The 21,180-nt window shown below is 37.2% G+C and overlaps 1 protein-coding gene across 4 annotated transcripts in view; it reads right to left on the reverse strand.

The window, feature by feature from the left end:
• CSDE1 (cold shock domain containing E1) overlaps positions 1 to 21,180 on the reverse strand; it is a 40,229-nt gene that overhangs the window by 17,274 nt on the left and 1,775 nt on the right. The window contains exons 2-7 of one of the 4 annotated variants that reach the window (XM_027599270.2): positions 14,686 to 15,075; positions 6,185 to 6,334; positions 4,333 to 4,531; positions 3,198 to 3,307; positions 2,704 to 2,796; positions 1,983 to 2,080 (exon numbers count right to left, since the gene is read on the reverse strand). In XM_027599270.2, the coding sequence (XP_027455071.1) occupies positions 1,983 to 2,080; positions 2,704 to 2,796; positions 3,198 to 3,307; positions 4,333 to 4,531; positions 6,185 to 6,325 (641 nt within the window). In that variant the 5' untranslated portion in view covers positions 6,326 to 6,334; positions 14,686 to 15,075. The remainder of the gene's footprint in view (positions 1 to 1,982; positions 2,081 to 2,703; positions 2,797 to 3,197; positions 3,308 to 4,332; positions 4,532 to 6,184; positions 6,335 to 14,685; positions 15,076 to 21,180) is intronic. The other 3 variants (XM_035727023.1, XM_027599285.2, XM_027599294.2) reach the window with 3 other exon arrangements.

Consider the following 21,180-nt stretch of genomic DNA (forward strand, 5'->3'; position numbering starts at 1 on the left):
CAATTACTTCCCTTAATTTTTCATGGACAAACTATAACCCAATTGTGCTTTTTATTTCAAAAATTAACAGGATAATGAAGGCACTGGAAAAATCCTACTTGCCTTTACAACTTAACTACAGTGAAAGGCTTTAGAGCCAGACTGGGGTTCAAATATCTGCTATTTCAAGGCTCTATGACTTCAGGCAAGTCACTTTAACTTTATGAGAACGTACCTCAATTTTACAGATGACATCAGGTGAAGCTGTTCTCAGCTGTTCTCAGGATTAACTAAATACATAAAGTATTTAGTACAAGTGCTTGACACACACAAACTTAATAAATGTTAAATAAAGCCCTTTCATTGGCTCCACCTTTAAACTCAAAGCCCTATTCCTGCGCTTCCTGAGATCAGATTGAGGCCTTTAGACTGGAACTAGTTACATACCGACCAACTCAATCTGAGTCCTTTTATTTTTTAAAGATTTATTTATTTAAAAGACAGACCGTACACGCAAGAGAGCACGTACGGGGGGGGGGGGGGAGGGGCAGAGGGAGAGGAGCAGGATCTCAGCTGGGCACGGAGACTGACATGGAGCCTGATGTGGGCCCAGACCCTCTGATCATGACCTGGGCTGAGATCAAGAGTCCGACACTTAACCAACTGAGCCACCGAGGCGCCCCTCCATCTGATTCCTTAAAACGAATAGACTAAAGTCTTACAAGAGGTAAGGTTCTGGGCTAATAATTCTGTACATGCTCTTGGGACTTTGCTTTCTCTGTCCTGTTGGAAAGTGCATTCCTAGCATTTTTTTCCAACTTCCTTTTAACTTCCTTCTGTACTCTTATAATTAACCCTGGGGGCACCTGGGTGGCTCAGTTGGTTAAGCGACTGCCTTCGGCTCAGGTCATGATCCTGGAGTCCTGGGATCGAGTCCCACATCGGGCTCCCTGCTCAGCAGGGAGTCTGCTTCTCCCTCTGACCCTCTTCCCTCTCGTGCTCTCTCTCTCTCATTCTTTCTCTCAAATAAATAAAATCTTTAAAAAAAAATAATAATTATCCCTGGACTTAACTACACTTTCCTTAAACTGCTTATGCTGATGAATTTCACAGCTGTATATCCTGTCTATTACTAGCTTGTTTCAGACTTATACATACAACTACATGTTCAGTAGCTTCACCTAGATATACCCAGACACCTCAAAGTCAAAATGCCAAAATAAGTAGAATTCTCCCACACTTAATACTTTCTTCTGTATCTTCTTAGTCTGGTTAATAAGATCACCATCTGCCTAGTAGCCAGAGAAGTGGCATTTGGGACTCCCCTCTCATTAATTCCAATATACCCCTCTACCTCATCAATCACAAAACTTGATTCTATCTTCTCAGTGTGGCTTGACTTCCCCACCTGACCACCCCTGGCCTAACCATATTAGTATGTTAGATCTTCATCTTGCATATTAACTCTCATGTCACTGCCTGGTACTCCTACTGTCCAAATGTCTACCATCTCCATGACTTTCAATGATCTAAACTGATCACACCTCCATCCCTGCTTCCACCCACTTAAAATCCTTCAAAGAGTCCTAGGACTATGGGATAAAGCTCAAACTTCATCTTCCGATGATTTAGTCAATTCAATCAACGCAAACTTTTGGCCATTTCCTCAAAATGATACTTCTACTCAGAATGCTTTTTCACCCCCTCTCATCTCCCTAGTGACTTTATACCCTTCCCTCAAAACTTGACTTCTGAAACAGCTCTTTGAAAGCTCTGACCATATTTTAATTATATTCCTATTTTTGACATCTGCACAGTGCCCATCATAGAATAGACCCTCAAATGCTTAATGAAGTTTAAAAGATCATGAAAATTATCATTAAAATTATCCACATTTACAAGTTAGGTTTTTAACTCATTTCAAATTTCTTCTTCTTATTGGAGGGGGTGGACAAAAAAAACAAAAACAAAAAACCCCAACTTAAGTAGAAAAAAGAACTTACTGTTTATTGTTATCAATTACAAAGTTTATTTTATCTCCAGTTTCCAGCTGAACATTCCCTTCGACATCTTCAGGGGTGTAAGTCAGATAAAACACTTCCTGTGAATTAATAAATTATTATTACTATATTGGCAGGATGCACAGAGTTCTCTGTATACTGTGATTTACTTCATTAAATACCTCTTAAACTGGCATTTTAAGCCAAATTTCTTAAAAATGCTTTATAACAAGTACATCATTTTATTCATATAAACACACACTTCCCCTCCAAGATGCTGATGACTTCTGCGAGTCCACAGCTGAGCAGCAATCCAACTTCAAAAAGCTTACACACGTGGAAGCATTTGCCCAGAGACTGTAGTTACATTTCAAAAAAAACAATTTTTATATAAGGCATTCCAAACAAAAAAGATGGAGTTAGTGCTTAAAAAGAACCAGAAAAAAAGATCCCCTCCCACAACCCCCAAAAAAGCGAGTAAAAGGAACATTTTACCTTAATGTTCTAACTAAGGTCACACTTGGGCAAGCTAAGACACTTGGAAGTCCTAAGGATTTTTTCTTTTTTAAGTTTTTGATTATGCTGCACTCGAAAGCCTCTTAGAAACCAAATTTAAAACTGAATTTATCAACTGCAGCTTACGTTTTCTATTTTGAATTTTAAAGTACGCTTATAGATCACATGGTGGATCAGGCAAAGGTTTAAGAAAAATACACAAGTTTACCCCATTACGTTCGTAGCATACACTCCCTGTTGGACTCTGACCCGGGGCAGCTGGAGATTTACTCTCTAAGTTGTGAGGAACAGCGCACACAACCTACCAGTCAAAAAAAAAAAAATTTCCATTGCTAATCATTTCAGGAGCAGCACTGTGCAATATTAACTGAATTTTAATATCCTCTATACTATACATAGGGATGCATTTTAGTATGATCCACAAGAGGATGTCATGCTGCCAATTTTCAAACTTACAGTACGTAAACTGACTGTAAGTACAGACTTAGGGTTATATATAAAAACCCAAATCGAGTCTTGACCATATTTTATATTGAGGTCAAGAAATGCCAGTGCTTCTGATAGAATTTTAAAATAATAATCTTTATATACTATAGCTCTCTTGCGTGCAAACTGAGGAGATGGGGAGAATCTTCCTTTTCTAATGTGAAAGATATGCAAATGCAGGGCCCTAAGAAAACACAAAGCATCAAAGCCACTAACTTGTCCATTTATTCGTTCTTCAGGAAGGATTTCTGGTTTTATCTTCACCAGTTTAACAGCAATGGGTTTCCCAGTCCGCCGGTCAGATGATACTTCAAATTCAACATCATCTAAAATAAAGTAAGTATCGTATTTGTTGGACTAATTTTGACAAAATAGTATCTCACTTTCAAGCCAAACTTAACGTAGCATTTGAGTTGCTATAGACCGGTGATCTCAAAGTGTGGCTCCTGGACCAGCATCAGCAGCATCACCTGAGAGCTTAGAAAAAATGCAAATTCCTGGGCCCCACTCCAGACCCATTGAAAGACAAACTCTAGGCACCAGGTACAGCAATTTGTGTTTAAACAAGCTTTCCAGGTTATTCTCATACATACTAATGCTTCAGAACCACCGCTTTAGACGAAGACAGGAATACCTTAGTCTTAATTTTCATAGCATTTACATATACTGCAAATGAGGCAATATAAAGATCATGACTTTTGGCAAGTTTTCTTTTTTCTTAAGCTTCTCTGTACCTCAGGTTTCCTCATCCACAAAATAAGGATTAACCAAAATAATGCTCTTGTAGGGTTTAGAGTATTAAGTATGCAAATACTCATGTTAACTATTGTTCTGACTTTCCCCCCAAAGATATTTTAAAAAACACACACTGAGACCTTATAATTTCAGTCTTCTACTAACCCATACATTTTCATATGTGGAAGTGATTTCTATGGTGTAAGCCAAGATGAACAGTCTAAGTGGTGACTTTTTTTTTTTTTTCAGGTACTACCAAAAGTATTACCTGGTAAAACAGTCAAAACTAACATTATAAAAGTTTAATATTTTCATTGGCTTAAAATCTAATATATAACTAATGTCATGAATATAGAGAAAAATAATTAGATCTTCCAAGTATCTATTTAAAAAAATATTAAAAAAAATTCAATCTATCTTTAAAAGTCAGTGAGTCTTTCATCCCCCAAAAGACACCACACCACAAGAGAAATCAGAATTCTGCTGGTTTATGGAGACACAACTCTGTAACTGGGACAACTAAAAGGCCAAAAATATAACACTGTCTTGAGCAAGTTGACATGCAAGAGAAATGTGTGATGAATTATTTTAAAAAGGATAATCAATGACAGATTACCTCCTACTTTTAAGTCCTGCAGGTTGCCATTATACTGTGAACAGTGGAAGAAAAGTCTAGCTTGACGTTCTGAACACTGAATAAATCCGTAAGAGGTTAGCAGTTTTTCAATAACCCCAGTTTCACGCAGTGCTGCTGAAGTACCATTAGGGTACCCATTGTGTCCATTGTTATGGAGAAGGTTTGGATCAAAGCTCATCTGTTTTAAAAAGAAAAAGAACTTAAAATATTCAGATCTGGACATTATCTTCATAGCACAGTAAGTCCAATTAACAAATCACTAAATTTTTAATGTAAAAAGGCAAAGAAAAGTAAAGGGAAGTTTATGGGATTTTATCAGATATATTAATTTAGCTAATAAACCATTTCAGAAGACATAATTTCATTTATTTTAGGGAACTGGCCCAACTTATGGTAGATTTTCACTTACCAGCAAAGAGCAACTACGTAAGTAAAAGCTGCTTTTATGTTAACTTTAAATTACTAAACAGTAATTTCAGAGAAAGGTAAGGGATATCCAAGGGATGGCAACCCAAACTACCAGAACACTTCCTTGAGAAATTAAAATCGACTTTGAAACTTAAATAGAAAGCTTAATACTATTTGGTAAGCCATGCATCCGAAAGCAATTATTTAAATTAGTAGAGATGAAAACAAAAGAAACTTTGTATGCAATACTTATTTCAAACTAGAAAATATCAGAGTAATGCATACTTAGATTCTTCAATGGAAAACAGGCCAAAACAGTGAGTTGGAAAACAGGATTTTTCTAAGACAAAACTCCAAGACAACAAAAGCTCTTCAAATCTAAAAATTTTTAACCATTTCACAGGTATATTTAAAGAAATCTTTTCATCCATTTCAGACACTGATGAAATCTCTAAATACTGCCATTTGCTTCTATGATCACATAAAGCAAAACAGAAGTCTTCAGTGAAAACTGCTATTTAAATACAATGCAGTGGAGCCTGTTTACATCAAATACTGTATCACATTCGATATTTCACTCTACGTTGAGTAAAATTATAAAAACAAATTATTTCATTAATGTAAGTGATGAATTAAAGAGGACAAAATCCCTAGCAAAGGTTAGGTCTGTAACTAATTTACTATGACAGCAACATATCCACATCGTTACTAGTTTTAGACCCTTTCATTGAAAATTTGACTTATTAATAAGCATTTTAAGTGTGAATTTGGCATTATTAATAAAAATATTTGTCACTAGGAAAAAAAAGAATGACAAATTCTAAAATAATAAACCCTTGGGTTTCCCAACAAAGGTTCAGTGTATAAGATGGCCAGATCAAAGCCATCCAATCTGTAGGTGGTTAAGTTCTAGTTCTTTCATGCTAGACATTGCTCTGTTTACCATGTATTAACTCATTTAATTTTTACAAAACCCACGAGAAAGTAGTATTATCACCATTTTATACCAATGAGGTAACAGACACAGAAAGGTTAAATGACCTGCCAAAGTCAAACGGTAGAGGATTCAAACTAAGAAGGCCTACCTCTACAATTTGACTCTAAACTAGGGCTTCCCAAACTTCAACTACCTGGCAATCTGGTTAAAATACAAAATACTGATGTTAGTGGGGGCAGGAGTTTTGAGATTCTCTACTTCTCACAAGCTCCCAAGGTTAATACCAATGCTTTAGATTTTTGGACTCACTTTGAGTAGCAAGACCCTAAACTACTAAATTTATCTTTTCTGATTCAAGATGAAGGAAATGCCTAGGGAAGTTAGAAAGTGAGTCTGCAGGTTATTTCAACCGAAGTGAGCGGCCCTCTTAAGTCATGCTCTTAACACAAAGCAAAATAAGCTGGGACGACTGTTTTCCTGACTTACAGATCTTTGATACGTGGGGGTCCTCTTTTGTTTTTTAGTCCCAGATGAGGTAGAAGACGAAGATAAAGGTAAAGAATGTGAAGGAGGGGTTGCAGGAGGGGGATGAGAATCTGATGATGATACAGTAAAAGTGTTGTCCATCTCAAACAGCTGTGATAACATAGCACAATGTTTGTAACTATGATCAAGAACAATTTAACACACACTTCAACTTCTTTATCTTTTCAGATTTACAAGTAGGTTACTTCAGCAAATTATACTTCATTCAGATTTCTATTGACGAAAGAAATTAAGGCGTTAACATTAAAAGGTCAAGCTGAAAGGTATTTTTAAAAATCCTTTTACAATCCCAAATCCCCAACATTTACAATTCTTTAAATGCCATCAGGATTCTCTGGCGGTTGCTACAGTGATACAATTCAGCCCAATTTCTTCTCAGTGTCTCACAACTTTACAAATAATCCAAAATTCTCTATCAACTTGTCTCCCCAGAGTACACACAAGATAATCCAATGGGGTATGGGAAGAAAATATTACAACTATGTATTTTGTCCAGAGATAAAACAGCTTTTATAAATAAGTACTTTCAGAGAGGACTCACTGAGTTGGTACGTTAGATCACATCACATACCACACACATTACTTAGGTGGTCTGAGGGAAGGGTGAGGAAGAAGTTGGCAAGTGAAGCCCTCATTAATTAACTTACTTTCAGCATATTACAGTTCATATTTGCCCAATTAAGTGGACAAATTTAGCTATCTAGTTTAAACTGCCCTCAAACACAAATGGTTGAAAAAGACTGCTGCAGAAGAAACAGAAGATAATGCTAAATAAGGCAAACACATGCCAAGAAAATGGGACCTGACACTTCTCATCCTAGTTCTAGCTCTTTGACCCCCGAATCGTAACGTAAAATGACCATTTAGTAAGATCTGACAAATCTGCCAGAGCGTTAGTATCAAGACTATGTAGAGACTTACACTAGAAGCAGTAAAACATACTACACGTATACTGTTCCTCACAATTCAGGATGGCATAAAGTTTTTAAACACTTAAAAACTAAGCATTAAGACAATATTTTTAGTGAGAGTGGAAAGTTTCTGCACTGTTAATAGGTGAACTATTTTTATAATATTGCTTATTTCATCTTTATCTTATTTGTAGCACTAGCTTTTACAACACAAACATAGCATTATCACATGATTTCTAAGTATATACACATGTGCACACTGACCATACATGCTATTACATTTACTAACACTTTGATGAAATTAATTTGAAGAAGACTATTCTAGGTCCAAGATATGTTATGACTTTTCAAGCTGAGCTTCTCCCATATGTGGACCATAGTTCTTATTACCATACAGGTAAGAACATAATACTGTGATTTGTAACACATAGACCATGAAGTCACAAAAACCTCAAGTCTCCAGTCCTACCCCATATTCCTGCAGACACGAGGTAAGACTCTTGTTTTTCTAAGGGAAAATGAAACAGAATTACAAGGAATTAGAGCTATGCTTTCCTAAGATTAAATTGTTTCCCAACAAAGGTTCTGGAATTTAGGCTGTACTGGTCATTAAGTCTCACCTCACCTCTAAATGAACATCAAAACACAACTGAAAAAGGGCCTTTCCTTCCTCCTAGCATCTTTCCTGAAGTTTCTTTCTCTAAAAGAAGAGGCCCCCCCCCCCCTTCTTTTTTTAAGGAGAAACATATTACTCAAGCAACTTTAGATAAAGCAGTAGGTTAACACCCTTCCCTTCAAAGAGTTCCTTACAATTCAGACTAAACTACATTTTTATGGCACTGTAAAATTTTCTTAACCAGCACCACTAAAACTTTAAGTACCATTAAACAAAATAAAAGTTCATTAAAAAAACCCACTAATTACATAAAAGTGTAAGTCCAATGGAAAAAGTAGATGGCTCAAGAACAGATGCTAAATAAAAAATTAAGATAAAGACACACCAAAAAAAAGGGGGGGAGGAAAGGACCAATGTATAAATGTAATTTGGCTTTTTTTAAATAGGGGGAAAAACCAACTTATGTGCCCACCTTATAGCATACAAAAATATACTCAAGACAGATTGAGTTAAATACTCTAACATCAAATAAAAACATACTATTAATCAAATTTTTGGAAGGAAGACTTTCTAGATTTGAAAGAGAAAAAAACTGCAAAGGAAAGGATCAATATTTGATTATATGAAAGGGACAAGCTTTTATACTCAAACTTAAGGAAAACAAATGCAAGTAAGTATCTCAGTGTACTAGTAAGGAAATTTAATCAATAAGAACTGGAATAGTCACCTCTTTTCTGCATTTTGCTTTCTGCAATTTGTTACCTCCCTCCCCCCAACAGCAGTCTGGAAGCTGGTGATTCCTCCTGACATATCCTCAGAAGGTCAATAGCAGCCTCACACTGCGTCACTGTATGTACATCATTCATCACTTCATCACATCATGTAGGCATTTTATCACATCATTACAAGGGCAAGCACAGTACAATGAGATATTCCCAGAGACACATTCACATAACTTTTATTACACTGTTATAATTACGCTACATTAATATCTTACTGCACCTAATTTGTAAGTTAAACTTAATCACAGGTATGTAAGGAGAAACATAGTCCATATAGGGTTCCCTACTATTCGCAGTTTCAGGCATCCACTGGGGTCTTGGAACATAGCCCCTGTAGATTGGGGGAGGGGGGCCTACTGTACTAGAATATAAGCTCCATGAAGGCAAGGACTTTTTGTTCAAAGCTAAATCCCTAGAGTTTAGACAAAACAGTTGTTGGCACATATTAGGCGCTCATTTGTCAAATACTCAAAGTATTAAGACAAATAAATTAGTCTTAAAGACCATTCATTAAACGTAAAACACAAGAAAAACTTCAGTTTTGTCAATAAAAAATTTCCATAAAGCACATGAGCCGTTTATCAAACTACCAAAGATAAAAGATTTAAAAACAGTGAGAAAGTACGTTAAAAACAGTGTGCTCAAATATTTTTATGGTGGTAAACTGGCGCAACCTTTCTGAAATGCAGTTTAGCAACATGTATCAAAATGTGGAGTTGTTTTCCTTAATAATTCCAATGCAGGAAACCTATCCTGGAGCAATGTGAAATGTGAACACTTTATGCATAAATGTATTCTCAGAAATGTTTTAACAAGTGCCTGGAAACAATCTAGTCTAAAAGCTGGTTCAGGAAAAGTCACAGTAGGGCGCCTGGGTGGCTCAGATGGTTAAGCATCTGCCTTCGGCTCAGGTCATGATCCCAGGGTCCTGGGATCGAGTCCCGCATCGGGCTCCCTGCTCCTTGGGAGCCTGCTTCTCCCTCTGCCTCTGTCTCTCATGAATAAATAAATAAAATCTTTAAAAAAAAAAAGTCACAGTAATTTATATAAATGCTATGGAGTCATTAGAAAGGATGTATGAATATGCTTATACTATAATATGAAATGACAAGAGAGAGACACCTATACAGTATGATTTCAAATGTATTTAAAAAAAGAAAGACCAGAGGGGCGCCTGAAGGCCCAGTCGTTAAGCGTCTGCCTTCAGCTCAGGTCGTGATCCCAGGGTCCTGGGATCAAGCCCCGCATCGGGCTCCCTGCTCCTCGGAAGCCTGCTTCTCCCTCTCTCACTCCCCCGGCTTATATTCTCTCTCTTGCTGTCTCGGTCAAATAAAGAAAATCTTAAAAAAACAAAACACAAAAACAGACCAGAAAAATCTAATTTAATGCTCACAGATTTCTCAAGAAAACACTTAGAAAGTATCTTAAAATGGTAAATGGGGATAGAATCCAGTACTCACTCCATGGCTTGCATTCTTTTTAAGACTTACTTGAGACAGTGAGAGCAAGCACAAGAGTGGGGGGATGGGGTGGGAGGTAAGGACAAGCAGACTCCATGCCACAGTGCAAAGCCCGATGCAGGGCTGGATCCCTGGACCCTGAGATCATGACCTGAGTCGAAATCAAGAGTTGGCCCCTTAACTGACTGAGCCTCCCAGCCGCCCCTCCATGGTTCACATTCGTAACCACTGCCTTATACATTAAAGAACTTTAGTACCTAAAATACATCAACACTGTTCTGGGCTTTGCTCACAAAGAGAACAGACAAAAATCCCCAACCTCACAAAGTTTAAACTTTCTACTCTTTTCTACATATTTATTTTTAAAATTGGAAAATCAAGTCATTAACAATGTTAACTCATTCCTTTAAAAAAAGAATTAGAATCAGAGGTCAAATTTAAACTTAATTCCTAATCCAAGAAATCGACTAAAGTTCCCTGAAGAACACAGATCTAGGATCCAAAGACCGGCTTTTAGTCCTGCTTCTCGTACATGAACTTCTCTAGGATTACTTCCTCAAATGTAAAGTGGGGGCCTAAGGGGTCTCCAAATTCCCTTGCAGGGAGGAATCAAAATTCTGTGCTTTGTAATTTCTTTTTGCAACATCTGAGTTGTTTCTTCCGCCTTTTTCCTAACCTAGTCTGCTTGGCAGCTACTGACAAGGAATTAAGTCTAGAAAAGGCAGCCTATTTCACTTGAAGGCAGTTTTAGAAAGTGACTGTATTCTTTCTCTAAACATACCTTCCCTTAACTCCCATTGATCCTTTCAGTTTTCTGAATGCAACTGTTTTTCTCAATAACTGAAGTTCTGGAGATGTTCCAAATAATTACTCATTAAAGTGCAGTTTACTACTACTCTTACTGTATCCTGACAAACATTCAGAAAGCATGGAATGATTGTTTGATTTTACAGACCTAACTTTCAGTAACTTTGTATAGTAAAAAATCTCCACATTGTTTCTTAACTAATTAGTAAAATCAGGTTTTCTCCTTTTAGTGCTTCTGTAACTCATTCTTGTTCCTGAAGAAAAAGCTAATTGAAAACTACATTTCCTTTGTTGGCTAACCTGGAGTTCCAATTCCAACTTAGAGATAATTTTAAATCAGGCTTTGTAATCGTTTTTTTTTTTTAAGCATTCTTCTATGCCCTTCCTTAATGCCTACCTCACAAGGTTGTTGGGATGGTTAGATGAGCTTTCCACTATAAAGCCTATAGTAGTGCTTAGCACGTAAGTGCTCACATAACTATTTATCAGGTCCTTTTCAAAAGCAGGGCAAGGAGGGAAATCTGGCAACACACACTTGGAAACCTCTCTGAAAATCAGTCCATTAGTTAATACCTTTTAATGTATTATACTCCAACCTACATTTCTCCAGAGTGACCATATCAGAGTATCATGAGATCCTCTGTCAAATGTCCTTATTGAAAAGTCTTTTTTTTTTTTTTTTCAAATTCATTTGCTCTTGGATCTTGCTAGGGATAGAGGGTAAGCTCCAAAGTTCCCACACCTGACTGAAAATCAGTCAAGACCTGTATAGGTCTCCATTAACTACTACCACACTCCTAGAAAGTTAACAGAGTTATAGTCTCATTCAATCTGGGGCTTTAGTTTTCTTTTAATGTTCCCACCTTTGCTTTCCTTTTGTCACCTTTAGACTGCCTTGAGCAAACAAATCCATTTCACATACCAAACTTCTTAGAAGCTTTATTCTTGATTTTTTTTTCAGGCCAATGTCTCCCATATTTATTATTTTTTTTAAAGATTTTATTTATTTGGCAGACACAGCCAGAGAGGGAGCACAAGCAGGGGGAGTGGGAGAGGGAGAAGCAGGCTTCCCGCAGAGCAGGGAGCCCGATGCTGGGCTCAATCCCAGGACCCCGGGATCACGGCCTGAGCCAAAGGCAGACGCTTAACGACTGAGCCACCCAGAGTCCCCATATTTATTCCTTAATTATGTAATACCTTTACCACTGTTACAAAAGTCCCTTTTAAAATCTGGGGTTCTATTGTATTATCAGATGTATTTCCTTTGCTGTACCCCTTTTAAGTGGAATACTTTACAACTACATAATCAGAACATGTTTTTTTAAATCAGAACATATTTTACTGTATCTCCTACCCCAATTGTTATTTATCTTTTGTAAATTTTCAAAGCTATGAGCACATATATTTATATATTAAAAATGGTCACGTTGGGGTGCCTGGCTGGCTTACCGGATGGAGCATGCAACTCTTGATCTCCGGGTCGTGAGTCTGAGCCCCATGTTGGGGGTAGAGTTTACTTAAAAAAAATAAAATTTAGGGGTGCCTGGTGGCTCAGTCTGGTTAAGCATTTGTCTTTGGTTCAGGTCATGATCCCGGAGTCCTGGGATCCAGCCCCATGTCAGGCTCCCTGATCAGCTGGGAGTCCAGCTTCTCCCTCTCCCTCTGCCCCTCAGCTCATGCTCTCTTTCGCTCTCAAATAAAATCTTTAAGAAATAAAATAAAATTTAGGGCGCCAGGGTGGCTCAGTTGGTTAAGCGACTGCCTTCGGCTCAGGTCATAATCCTGGAGTCCTGCGGCAGGCTCCCTGCTCAGCAGGGAGTCTGCTTCTCCCTCTGACCCTCCCCCCTCTCATGCTCTCTCAAATAAATAAAATCTTTAAAAAAATAAAAATAAAATTTATAAAAATGTTCAGTAAACTAATGTAGTAAACTAATATTCAGAATACAAATTAGGCTAAAAAAAAGCACTTCTACTTTAAATCCATTTCTACAATTCAATAAAATGAAATTGAAGCTTTAGTTCTAGTCTTTCACCTGCTTTCAGTCAAAACTGTGCAGTTTCAATCTGCATTATCTTATCTAACCCAGCACAATTTATAACAGCCTAAAATTAATTTTAAAATCAGATGAGGAGGTATGAAGAAACAAACAGAAAAAGCAAATAGTACAGCAGCCTTAAGACTGTTTATGGGAGAGAGACAGATAAATTGGTTATTATTGGTAGTTTTCAGTTAAGGAGTAATTTTGGTCCACAGTAGGCTCCTCAGCCTCTAAATAAATTGCAGATTAAAGGCCCAAGTGCTTCTTGAAATGGTGATGAAGCTTTTACAAGACATCAACCTAGGAATGACCTAGTATTTTCATTCCTCATTCTATTTGATTGCTGCAGCATTTTTAAAAAGGTTTACCACCAAATCCTCCTTGAAATTATCTTCCTTGGTATTCCCTCCTGGCTACCCATTTCTCTGAACATTCTCTTCTTTGGCACTTCTTCATTTATTACCTATAAAGTGAGGACTCCTTTCTGAATACAAAGATTTATTTATTTTTTTAGAAAACCTGAAGATTAAAAAGGAGAATTGCCTTTCCTAATCCTCCCTTCCCAAAAAAACCACTGTTCAACATTCCATGCTAGCGTATTTCCTCAATTTTCAAATTACTATCTAATGAATGCAATAGATTTCCACAACATATTTTGCTTTGATCAAGTCCCCACATAAACTTCCCTATTCCTATGAACAACAAAGGTTTTGAACTTCTACAACTGGATAGACTAGGTCACTTCCCTCCAGGCTCATCTTCATATTCAATTAATTGGTTATCAAGTCCTATTACTTCTACCACTGAAACACCTACTGCCTCTTTCTCTGCCTATTCCATGGCTTTTATCTTCCTTATATTCTATCCATTGCTCTTAACAGGTCTTCTCATCTTCAGCCTATCCCTTAAAAGTTGCACCATTTGTTTTAAAAGATACACTTCTGAATATGTAACTTTAAGTGTGTCTTTAAAATCTGGAGCAAGGGCGCCTGGGTGGCTCAGTCGGTTGGGCGACTGCCTTCGGCTCAGGTCACGGTCCTGGAGTCCCGGGATCGAGTCCCATGTCGGGCTCCCTGCTCAGTGGGGAGTCTGCTTCTCCCTCTGACCCTCCCCTCTCTCATGTGCTCTCTCTCTCAAATAAATAAAATCTTTAAAAAAAAAATAAAATCTGAAGCAATAAAACTATCTCAGTTTTGAAATAAGAAACCCATTAAGCCCTTGCTTATAAATATGACTTCTCCACAGAACAAAGTCAAATACAGTGGGCCTTCAGAACCTGCCTTCAGCAAGCTTCCCTAATTACTCTCTCTACCCACAAAACTGTATTTCCTACTCTGTTCATAATGGACTTACCTTATACCATGTGCTTTCAAATTTCCCTGAATCTGCTCATTCTGTTGCTACTAGAAGTCTCTTCTTTCTCTCAAAGCACTACTCACCTTAAATGTCCCTTCTCTCTTGCTTTACCCCTTTAGAGAGACCTCTGAACATAGCCGTCAAAGGGCATCCATTAACTGAAACCCTAACTTTTAAACAGTACAGATGAGAGTTTTTCTTTCTAAGAGACCAATTAATTGAGATCCACATGTATTAGCAAATGTAATCCTGTGTGAAAAATCCCATAGTTTGGCCATAAATATTGTCCTTGTTTAATAAGAAACAATAAATTAATCTAGTTTTGGTATTTTCAGACTAGTTGAGAATGTAAATTGTTTTCAGAATATCTTTAGAAGAAAACAGATTAAGAACATTTGATATTTGACCAAAATAATGAGGAAATCCAAAATTATAAACTGATTCTTGCTGACAGAAAACTATAAACCTACCTCGCAGTGATAATCAAATATTGCACTTTCAGTAGTATTTGCTGATTCTTCTTTTTCAGCACACGTTTCAAAGGATGAAAGTTGCTAGTATTAAAAAAAAAAAGAGCGAGAGAAAATGATCTATCAAGCTAATAAAGAATACAACTGCTGCTGCACCGGGCAATCTCACAGTACAGCACTGAAGAAAACAAAGACTACTAGCAGCGTTGGGAAGTGCTCTTTCAAAGCTGTTGAGTAGGCACAAACTTCTTGTTTCAGATCAAGTGTTGTGTCTTCAACTTAAGTGTACTCTTCTTTGGTCTTGTTGTTTGTTTCGAGGTTTGTTCCTTGCCTGATCTGAACTTGAAGCAGCAGTTTCAGGTGGTAAAGTCTGTTCTGTTACACTTCATACTAGAGATAAAAAATGAAGACATTAAGTATAATTTACATAAAAGAACCAGGACAGAGGGTGGGTAGAGGGACAGGCTCATTTCATAAACTCAGAATCACTGGTTAAACAAGTAATGCAGGAAACTTGGAAGCACACTCATTTGATGTTATTTGAGCAATCTCTCAAGTGCTAAAGGATACCACCTCCTTTGATGTCACACACTCAAAATGGGAATTTCACATTCCTTGGTGACACCCCCACACCATAAGTTCTAAGTTTCAGAGCATAATATTCAATTTAATACAAGTGTTTTATAAGCATCTAGCACTGTGGTAGGTATTGTGGAAAATACAAAAGAAGTTCCTGCCATCAAGTAATTTACGTATAACAAGAGTTATATGTGGAGAAAAACCAGAATATAGAAAATGCCAAAAATAATTTGCTCATCTTGAGTACTGCCATATACTTTGTATTAGAACTACTACTTATTGTTTATTCACCATTGTATATACATTGAAACAACATCGTGAGCACAGAGAAGGCTTTTAATCAAAGATGGAGACTTAATTTGGTGAAATAGGCAAAATTTTGAGAGAAATAAAACAGCCAAGTATCCTAGGCACATCACACAAGCCAAGCCAGGGTATGCCACTAAATTCTAAGTTCCTTGAAAGCAGGGACCACGTATATGATCTTCTATGCCTGACATCAAGGGAGGTTTATTACATGAAGGACTGTGGCAACAAGTGTGGCTTGTTTCACAGGAATCAATAAGCTAGTCTGGCCAGAACAGAGTGAAATGGGATATGTGGTGTGACAGGTATAGTGGAGCCAGATTATGAAGTATTTCAACTTGATATAACAGGAAACAGCCTTAGTTCTTGATGAAAGGGTATTAAGTCTTGAAATCCTATGGGAGATGACTGAGTGAAGAAAACAGAAATCTCATTTGAGCTGTTGCCAGAAATAGATGAGAGAAATGGCTATAAAAAAGAAACAATTAAGATGAGAAAAGATGGGAAGTGAAATATATTTGTAAGTCAAACCACAGAACTGTGCTTTATATTGGCCATAAAAATGATTCTTTTGCACTGACTGAAATATTAACTAAACTGGTGCTATTAGCTAAGTGATTTATATAGGGAGAAGAAAAAGGTAGATTTGGTTTTAGAAATGGTGAAAAATGAAGTGTGTTTATTTTAAAAACATCAGAAATAAGAATGACTATATGGTGAGAGGCCAGAGCTTGTGAAGTTTATAGACTAGGAGAGCTCAAGTTCATTCACTGACACTCCCTAGTAAAATGCCATGAACAAGTCACTTCATCTCTCTAAATTTCAGTTTCACATATGCAAAATGAAAACTTATCAACAGCTGATCTGTGGCTGTTTTGTGTGTGTGTGTGTGGCAGACTAAACATTCCCTGACTTTATATTATTACTTCAAATATCAAATATTACATTTGTCCCATCTTTCAGATTTTATTTGAATCATTCTATTTCCCCAGACTAGATACTTCTTAGAGCAATGGTTGCAGATCACTTGGGAAGTTTTAATAAATACTTATGCCCAGTCCCCACTCAAAGAATAATTTAACTGGCCTGAAGTAGGGCCATTTCTGTTATGATCTTTGACTCTTTTCACTCCACCTCCACACCCTATGTTGCAAGTCTTTATCAATATTTCCTTAAAGAGATCTTTTGTCCTAAATGACACATTTTAGTCCAGATATCTAACATATCTAACTTCCAGTGTCAACCCTTTTCATTTTCTGTCACATAACACCGCCAAACTGATCAATCTGTAACTTCAATTTCATCTCATTTCATTGTCCAAAACCTCAGTGATTTTTCCAGCATTCTAGATGGGAAGTTCTTAATCCTGGCTGCATCCCAACCCGACTACCTGGGTAACTTACACACGCACGCACGCGCGCGCCTGGATCCTACCTTGAGATTCTAATTTAATTTCACTAGCGTTAGGTCCCAGGAGTTGGTACATTTTATCCTCCCCCCGCCAGCCCCGGCCCGTTTCTGACTTGCAGCCAGGATTTAAGAGCCACCACTTAAGATGTTCTCTATTCTACCTTTCCATCTTTACCTTTTGATGGCTCTCCAGTTCTTCTCCTAGATAGGTTTATTTTCCTGCCTAATCCTCATAACCCCTGGGAGATGCCTGAATTCTAGTCTTCTTTGTGCATATATGGGTCTTCTCACAAAGAAGATAATTTTGCCATCTTCAAAGTGACACAGAAGTCTTTTTTGACCATTCCAGTACAGACTTACTACCTTAATTTTCACTGTGAGGCAGTAACTCCCACTGTCTGCATCATTCTTTCTGATACCAAATCATTTCTGCCCTTTTCTTACTTCATGTTTTTATGTATCTTGTTCCTCCACTTTTTTAAAAAAAGATTTTATTTATTTATTCGACAGAGAGCGTGCAAGTAGGCAGAGTGGCAGGCAGAGGGAGAGGGAAAAGCAGGCTCTCCGCTGAGCAGGGAGCCAGATGTGGGGCTCGATCCCAGGACCCCAGGTTCATGACCCGAGCCGAAAGCACCCACTTAACCAACTGAGCCACCCAGGCACCCCTGTTCCTCCAATTATGAAACAAACTCAAGTTTATTTATCACAGCCCCCTTCAGCACTAATCCAGCACTGTGAAACTTAACCATAGCAAAACTACAACAGCAAAGAGGCAGTTAATCCATAATAGGAAAACAACACCAAATTTAAGTGCAGACAGTTCTACTAACTTCTAAAAATTCTGTTTTGATTAACTGTATAGTCTTACTTATCCCATCAAGAAATAATTTCTTTTTAAAAATACAGACTCAATACACTGGTTTAATCTTACTATCTTACATCTATTTACGAACCCAAAGACCTCAAAATTGCTATCTGGTAAAACAGGCAAGAATTTCATCAAACTAAGGACAAGACTGTGTGTATCATGGGGGGAGGGGAACCTATCTTGAAAAACTTGAATAGGATTAACCTAGTGTAGGATGTTGTATTAAGAACTGTCTATATAGTAACAGAGAAATGAGACTTCCAGAATCTAAAATCTGGAGCATTGCAGAGCCAGTCTTGGGCACTAATGAAGCTTATTAGGATCTATTAAAGCTCAAACACACCCACCATCATGAAAAACCCCAAGTGGTGGAATTTCACTTCATTAGTACCTTCACAGCTATGAGATTTCTATGGTTAAACTAAACACTTTTCAGTCAAATTAACACTTAATGAAACCCTTAAAAAGTACCCACTGGGCATTTTAATAAAATGGGCTATGCACTCATGCCAAGATTATCACCATTCATGGGTGGTACTGACAAGTCGTCTGCCTTACCCCTATGAGCCCTCTGAACACAGCGCATTCCCTCTAGCCCCCAAAGGCTAGATACTTAGTCACAAGAAATACAGAGTAACAACTAAAATATTTAGGCAATTTAAATGTTGATCTGAGAGTCTCCCTGATTGCTAAGTTATCTACTCAGTTTGGAAACAGTAGCATCCCTAGTTAATTATCAACTATTATGTTGTTTTAGTTGGGAGTTAAAGCTAATTCCTTAAACTGATAACCCAATTAGTCATTCCCTATTTCACCTGTCTTAAAATTATCATCACCTGTTTTATTTAGTCCCCCCCCCGTTCGTTGCTTTACCTCAAAAGGACTACTAGAAACTAGGCACAGTAGGCACTAAATATGTGCTGAACTATAACTTATGTGGCCAGCAATCCATCTAAAATCTGTCATTTTGACAAATTACTGTCAGAGTTTGTACAGCACTCACTTGGGGAGAATGTTAATGAAAGGCTAAACCAGTCTATAAGTCTCCCCACCTAACTTACTTTCTTCAGAAAGTTTGTTTTTTGTTTTTGTTTTTTTTTTGAGAAGAGCAAAGATCCAATTAGGCAGCATGGGACTGAAAAGGTTCTCTATTGTTGCTTTATATGAATAATATTCTTACCCTAAGTTCCTCCTTCATATTTTTTGATTATAACTCAAGTTTAAGTATGTCATGTTTTCCTATAACCTGTATAACTGAAGAGCTTAACAGGTTTTAATTCACTTTTACTTTACAATCTATGGAAAATGATAAAGTTCAGATAATTAACCAAGTCAGCAACATGGCGAGCAGAAATTAAAGAATATCAAATTGCTGCAACTATCTTTTTGTATATGTTTAGTAATAGCAATTATAATGGGCTGTTAGTTACCCGAACAGTTATTAAGACATTTAAAGTTACTTATCCATTTATCACTTAACTGTTTTTACAATATACTAATACTTTGAAATAGGACAGATGCCAGTGTAAGAAGCTGAACGTTCCAGACACAAAATCAGAGAATAGTGTAGACCAGCACTGTCCCAACAGAAATACAGTGTAAGCCATGTATGTAATTTAAAATTTTCTGGTGATCATATTAAAGTTGAGAGAAACAGGGCGCCTAGGTGGCTCAGTCAGTTAAGCAACTGCCTTCGGCTCTGGTCATGATCTCAGGGTCCTGAGATCAAGCCCCATATCGCATCCTGAATCTCGGGCTCCCTGCTCAGCACGGAGCCCGCTTCTCCCTTCCTCTCCCTCTGCCTGCTGCTCTCCCTGCTTGTGCGCGCGCTCTCTACCAAATTAAAAAAAAAAAGTTGAGAAACAGGTGAAACTAATTTTAATTAAGTCTATTTAATCAAATATACCCAAAATGTTTTCCATATGTAATCAATCTAAAAGTTTTCTTTGAAATCCAATGTTTATTTTACAATTATAGCACAGTTCAATTCAGAATGTACACAGTTTAAATGCACAACAGCCACACGTGGCTAGCAGCTACTATATTGGTCACAGCAAGTATAGGCTTACCAGGGCAAAAGGCTCTGGCATGCCCAATAAATAGTAAAAGGCTCCTGGGCGAAGACTCTGAGATAAAAGGAGGCAGTTATCTAGCAAATCTGATCATAGCAGGAGCTTGTACATACTACATTTGAGAAGCAGAAATGCAAATAACTAGCTGGTTATCTACTGGCTATAGCTACAAACCAATGGATAGCCTACATGTTAACTGTGGAGAAACTGCTAATCAGTTTATTTTCAACTACACAGTTTTACCTCAGCATTAAAGGGCATATTAAATATAAAAACACTCCAAAAATAAAATTACCATTCAATACTTCTGAACAGAATACTGCCTAGATCATATTCCAGTTCAATAACCCTAACGAAAAATGTAGCACAATTCCTTAGGCTTGGCAGTATGAACTGAAAAAAAGTTTTGCATTGTTTTTAACCAGGTACTCACTCATACATGGAAGTGGAAAACATTCCAATATCTAGACAAAGGAATGTTTTAAAATCCTGACTTGGCAAAAAGAATTTAACATCAAGAAATGATGGAATTCAAGAAAACAAGTCACTTCTACCAAAGCAGTTTCACCCCTGGAGACATTCTAGCCACGAAGTCTTAGAAAAAAATTTTTTTTTTTTTTTTTTTGTGGCTATAATTCTCTATTATGAAAAAATCCTACAAGTTTTACAGCTCTCCCTAAGACAGTTTGAGTCAAAGATCTCAAAGTAGGTATCCTTTTGGTTTTTGAAAAGACAAAGCTAAGAAGGCATCAATTCTGTGTTTATTTAACGAAATCAAGATTTTTATTTTATTTCATAATACAGTCCTAAGTTCAGCACCTTAAAAAAATCTGTCCAAACAGCATTTCCATGTTTCAACTACCTTCTCACAAGTATGGCCCTCACAACGTGAATGAATTTAATAACTGTGAGCCATACACTTAAAAAAGATTAAAATGATAAATTTTATGTAACGTATATTTTAAAAAAAACTAATTTTTTAAAAATGTTGAACGGCCCCGCACAGTGTATCTTTAGATGGCTGGAGGGGAAAACAGAAGCGGGATAAAGCAGGACTAAATGTCAGCTTTCATGATCTCATTTTTGAATTGTAGGAATTTACTAGAATTTTCAACCACACTCTAAAGGTCATACTTGGTAAGTCAGAACTTAATTACAAAAAAAGAAAACCTATCTTCTGCGCCTCAAATACTTTACTTTTCAACTCAGCTACTATAAATACTCATCTCAATGGTAAACATCCAGAGCAGCTGCAAAATC

Source organism: Zalophus californianus, chromosome 4 (genome assembly GCF_009762305.2).
Source record: "Zalophus californianus isolate mZalCal1 chromosome 4, mZalCal1.pri.v2, whole genome shotgun sequence".
Lineage (NCBI taxonomy): Eukaryota > Metazoa > Chordata > Mammalia > Carnivora > Otariidae > Zalophus > Zalophus californianus.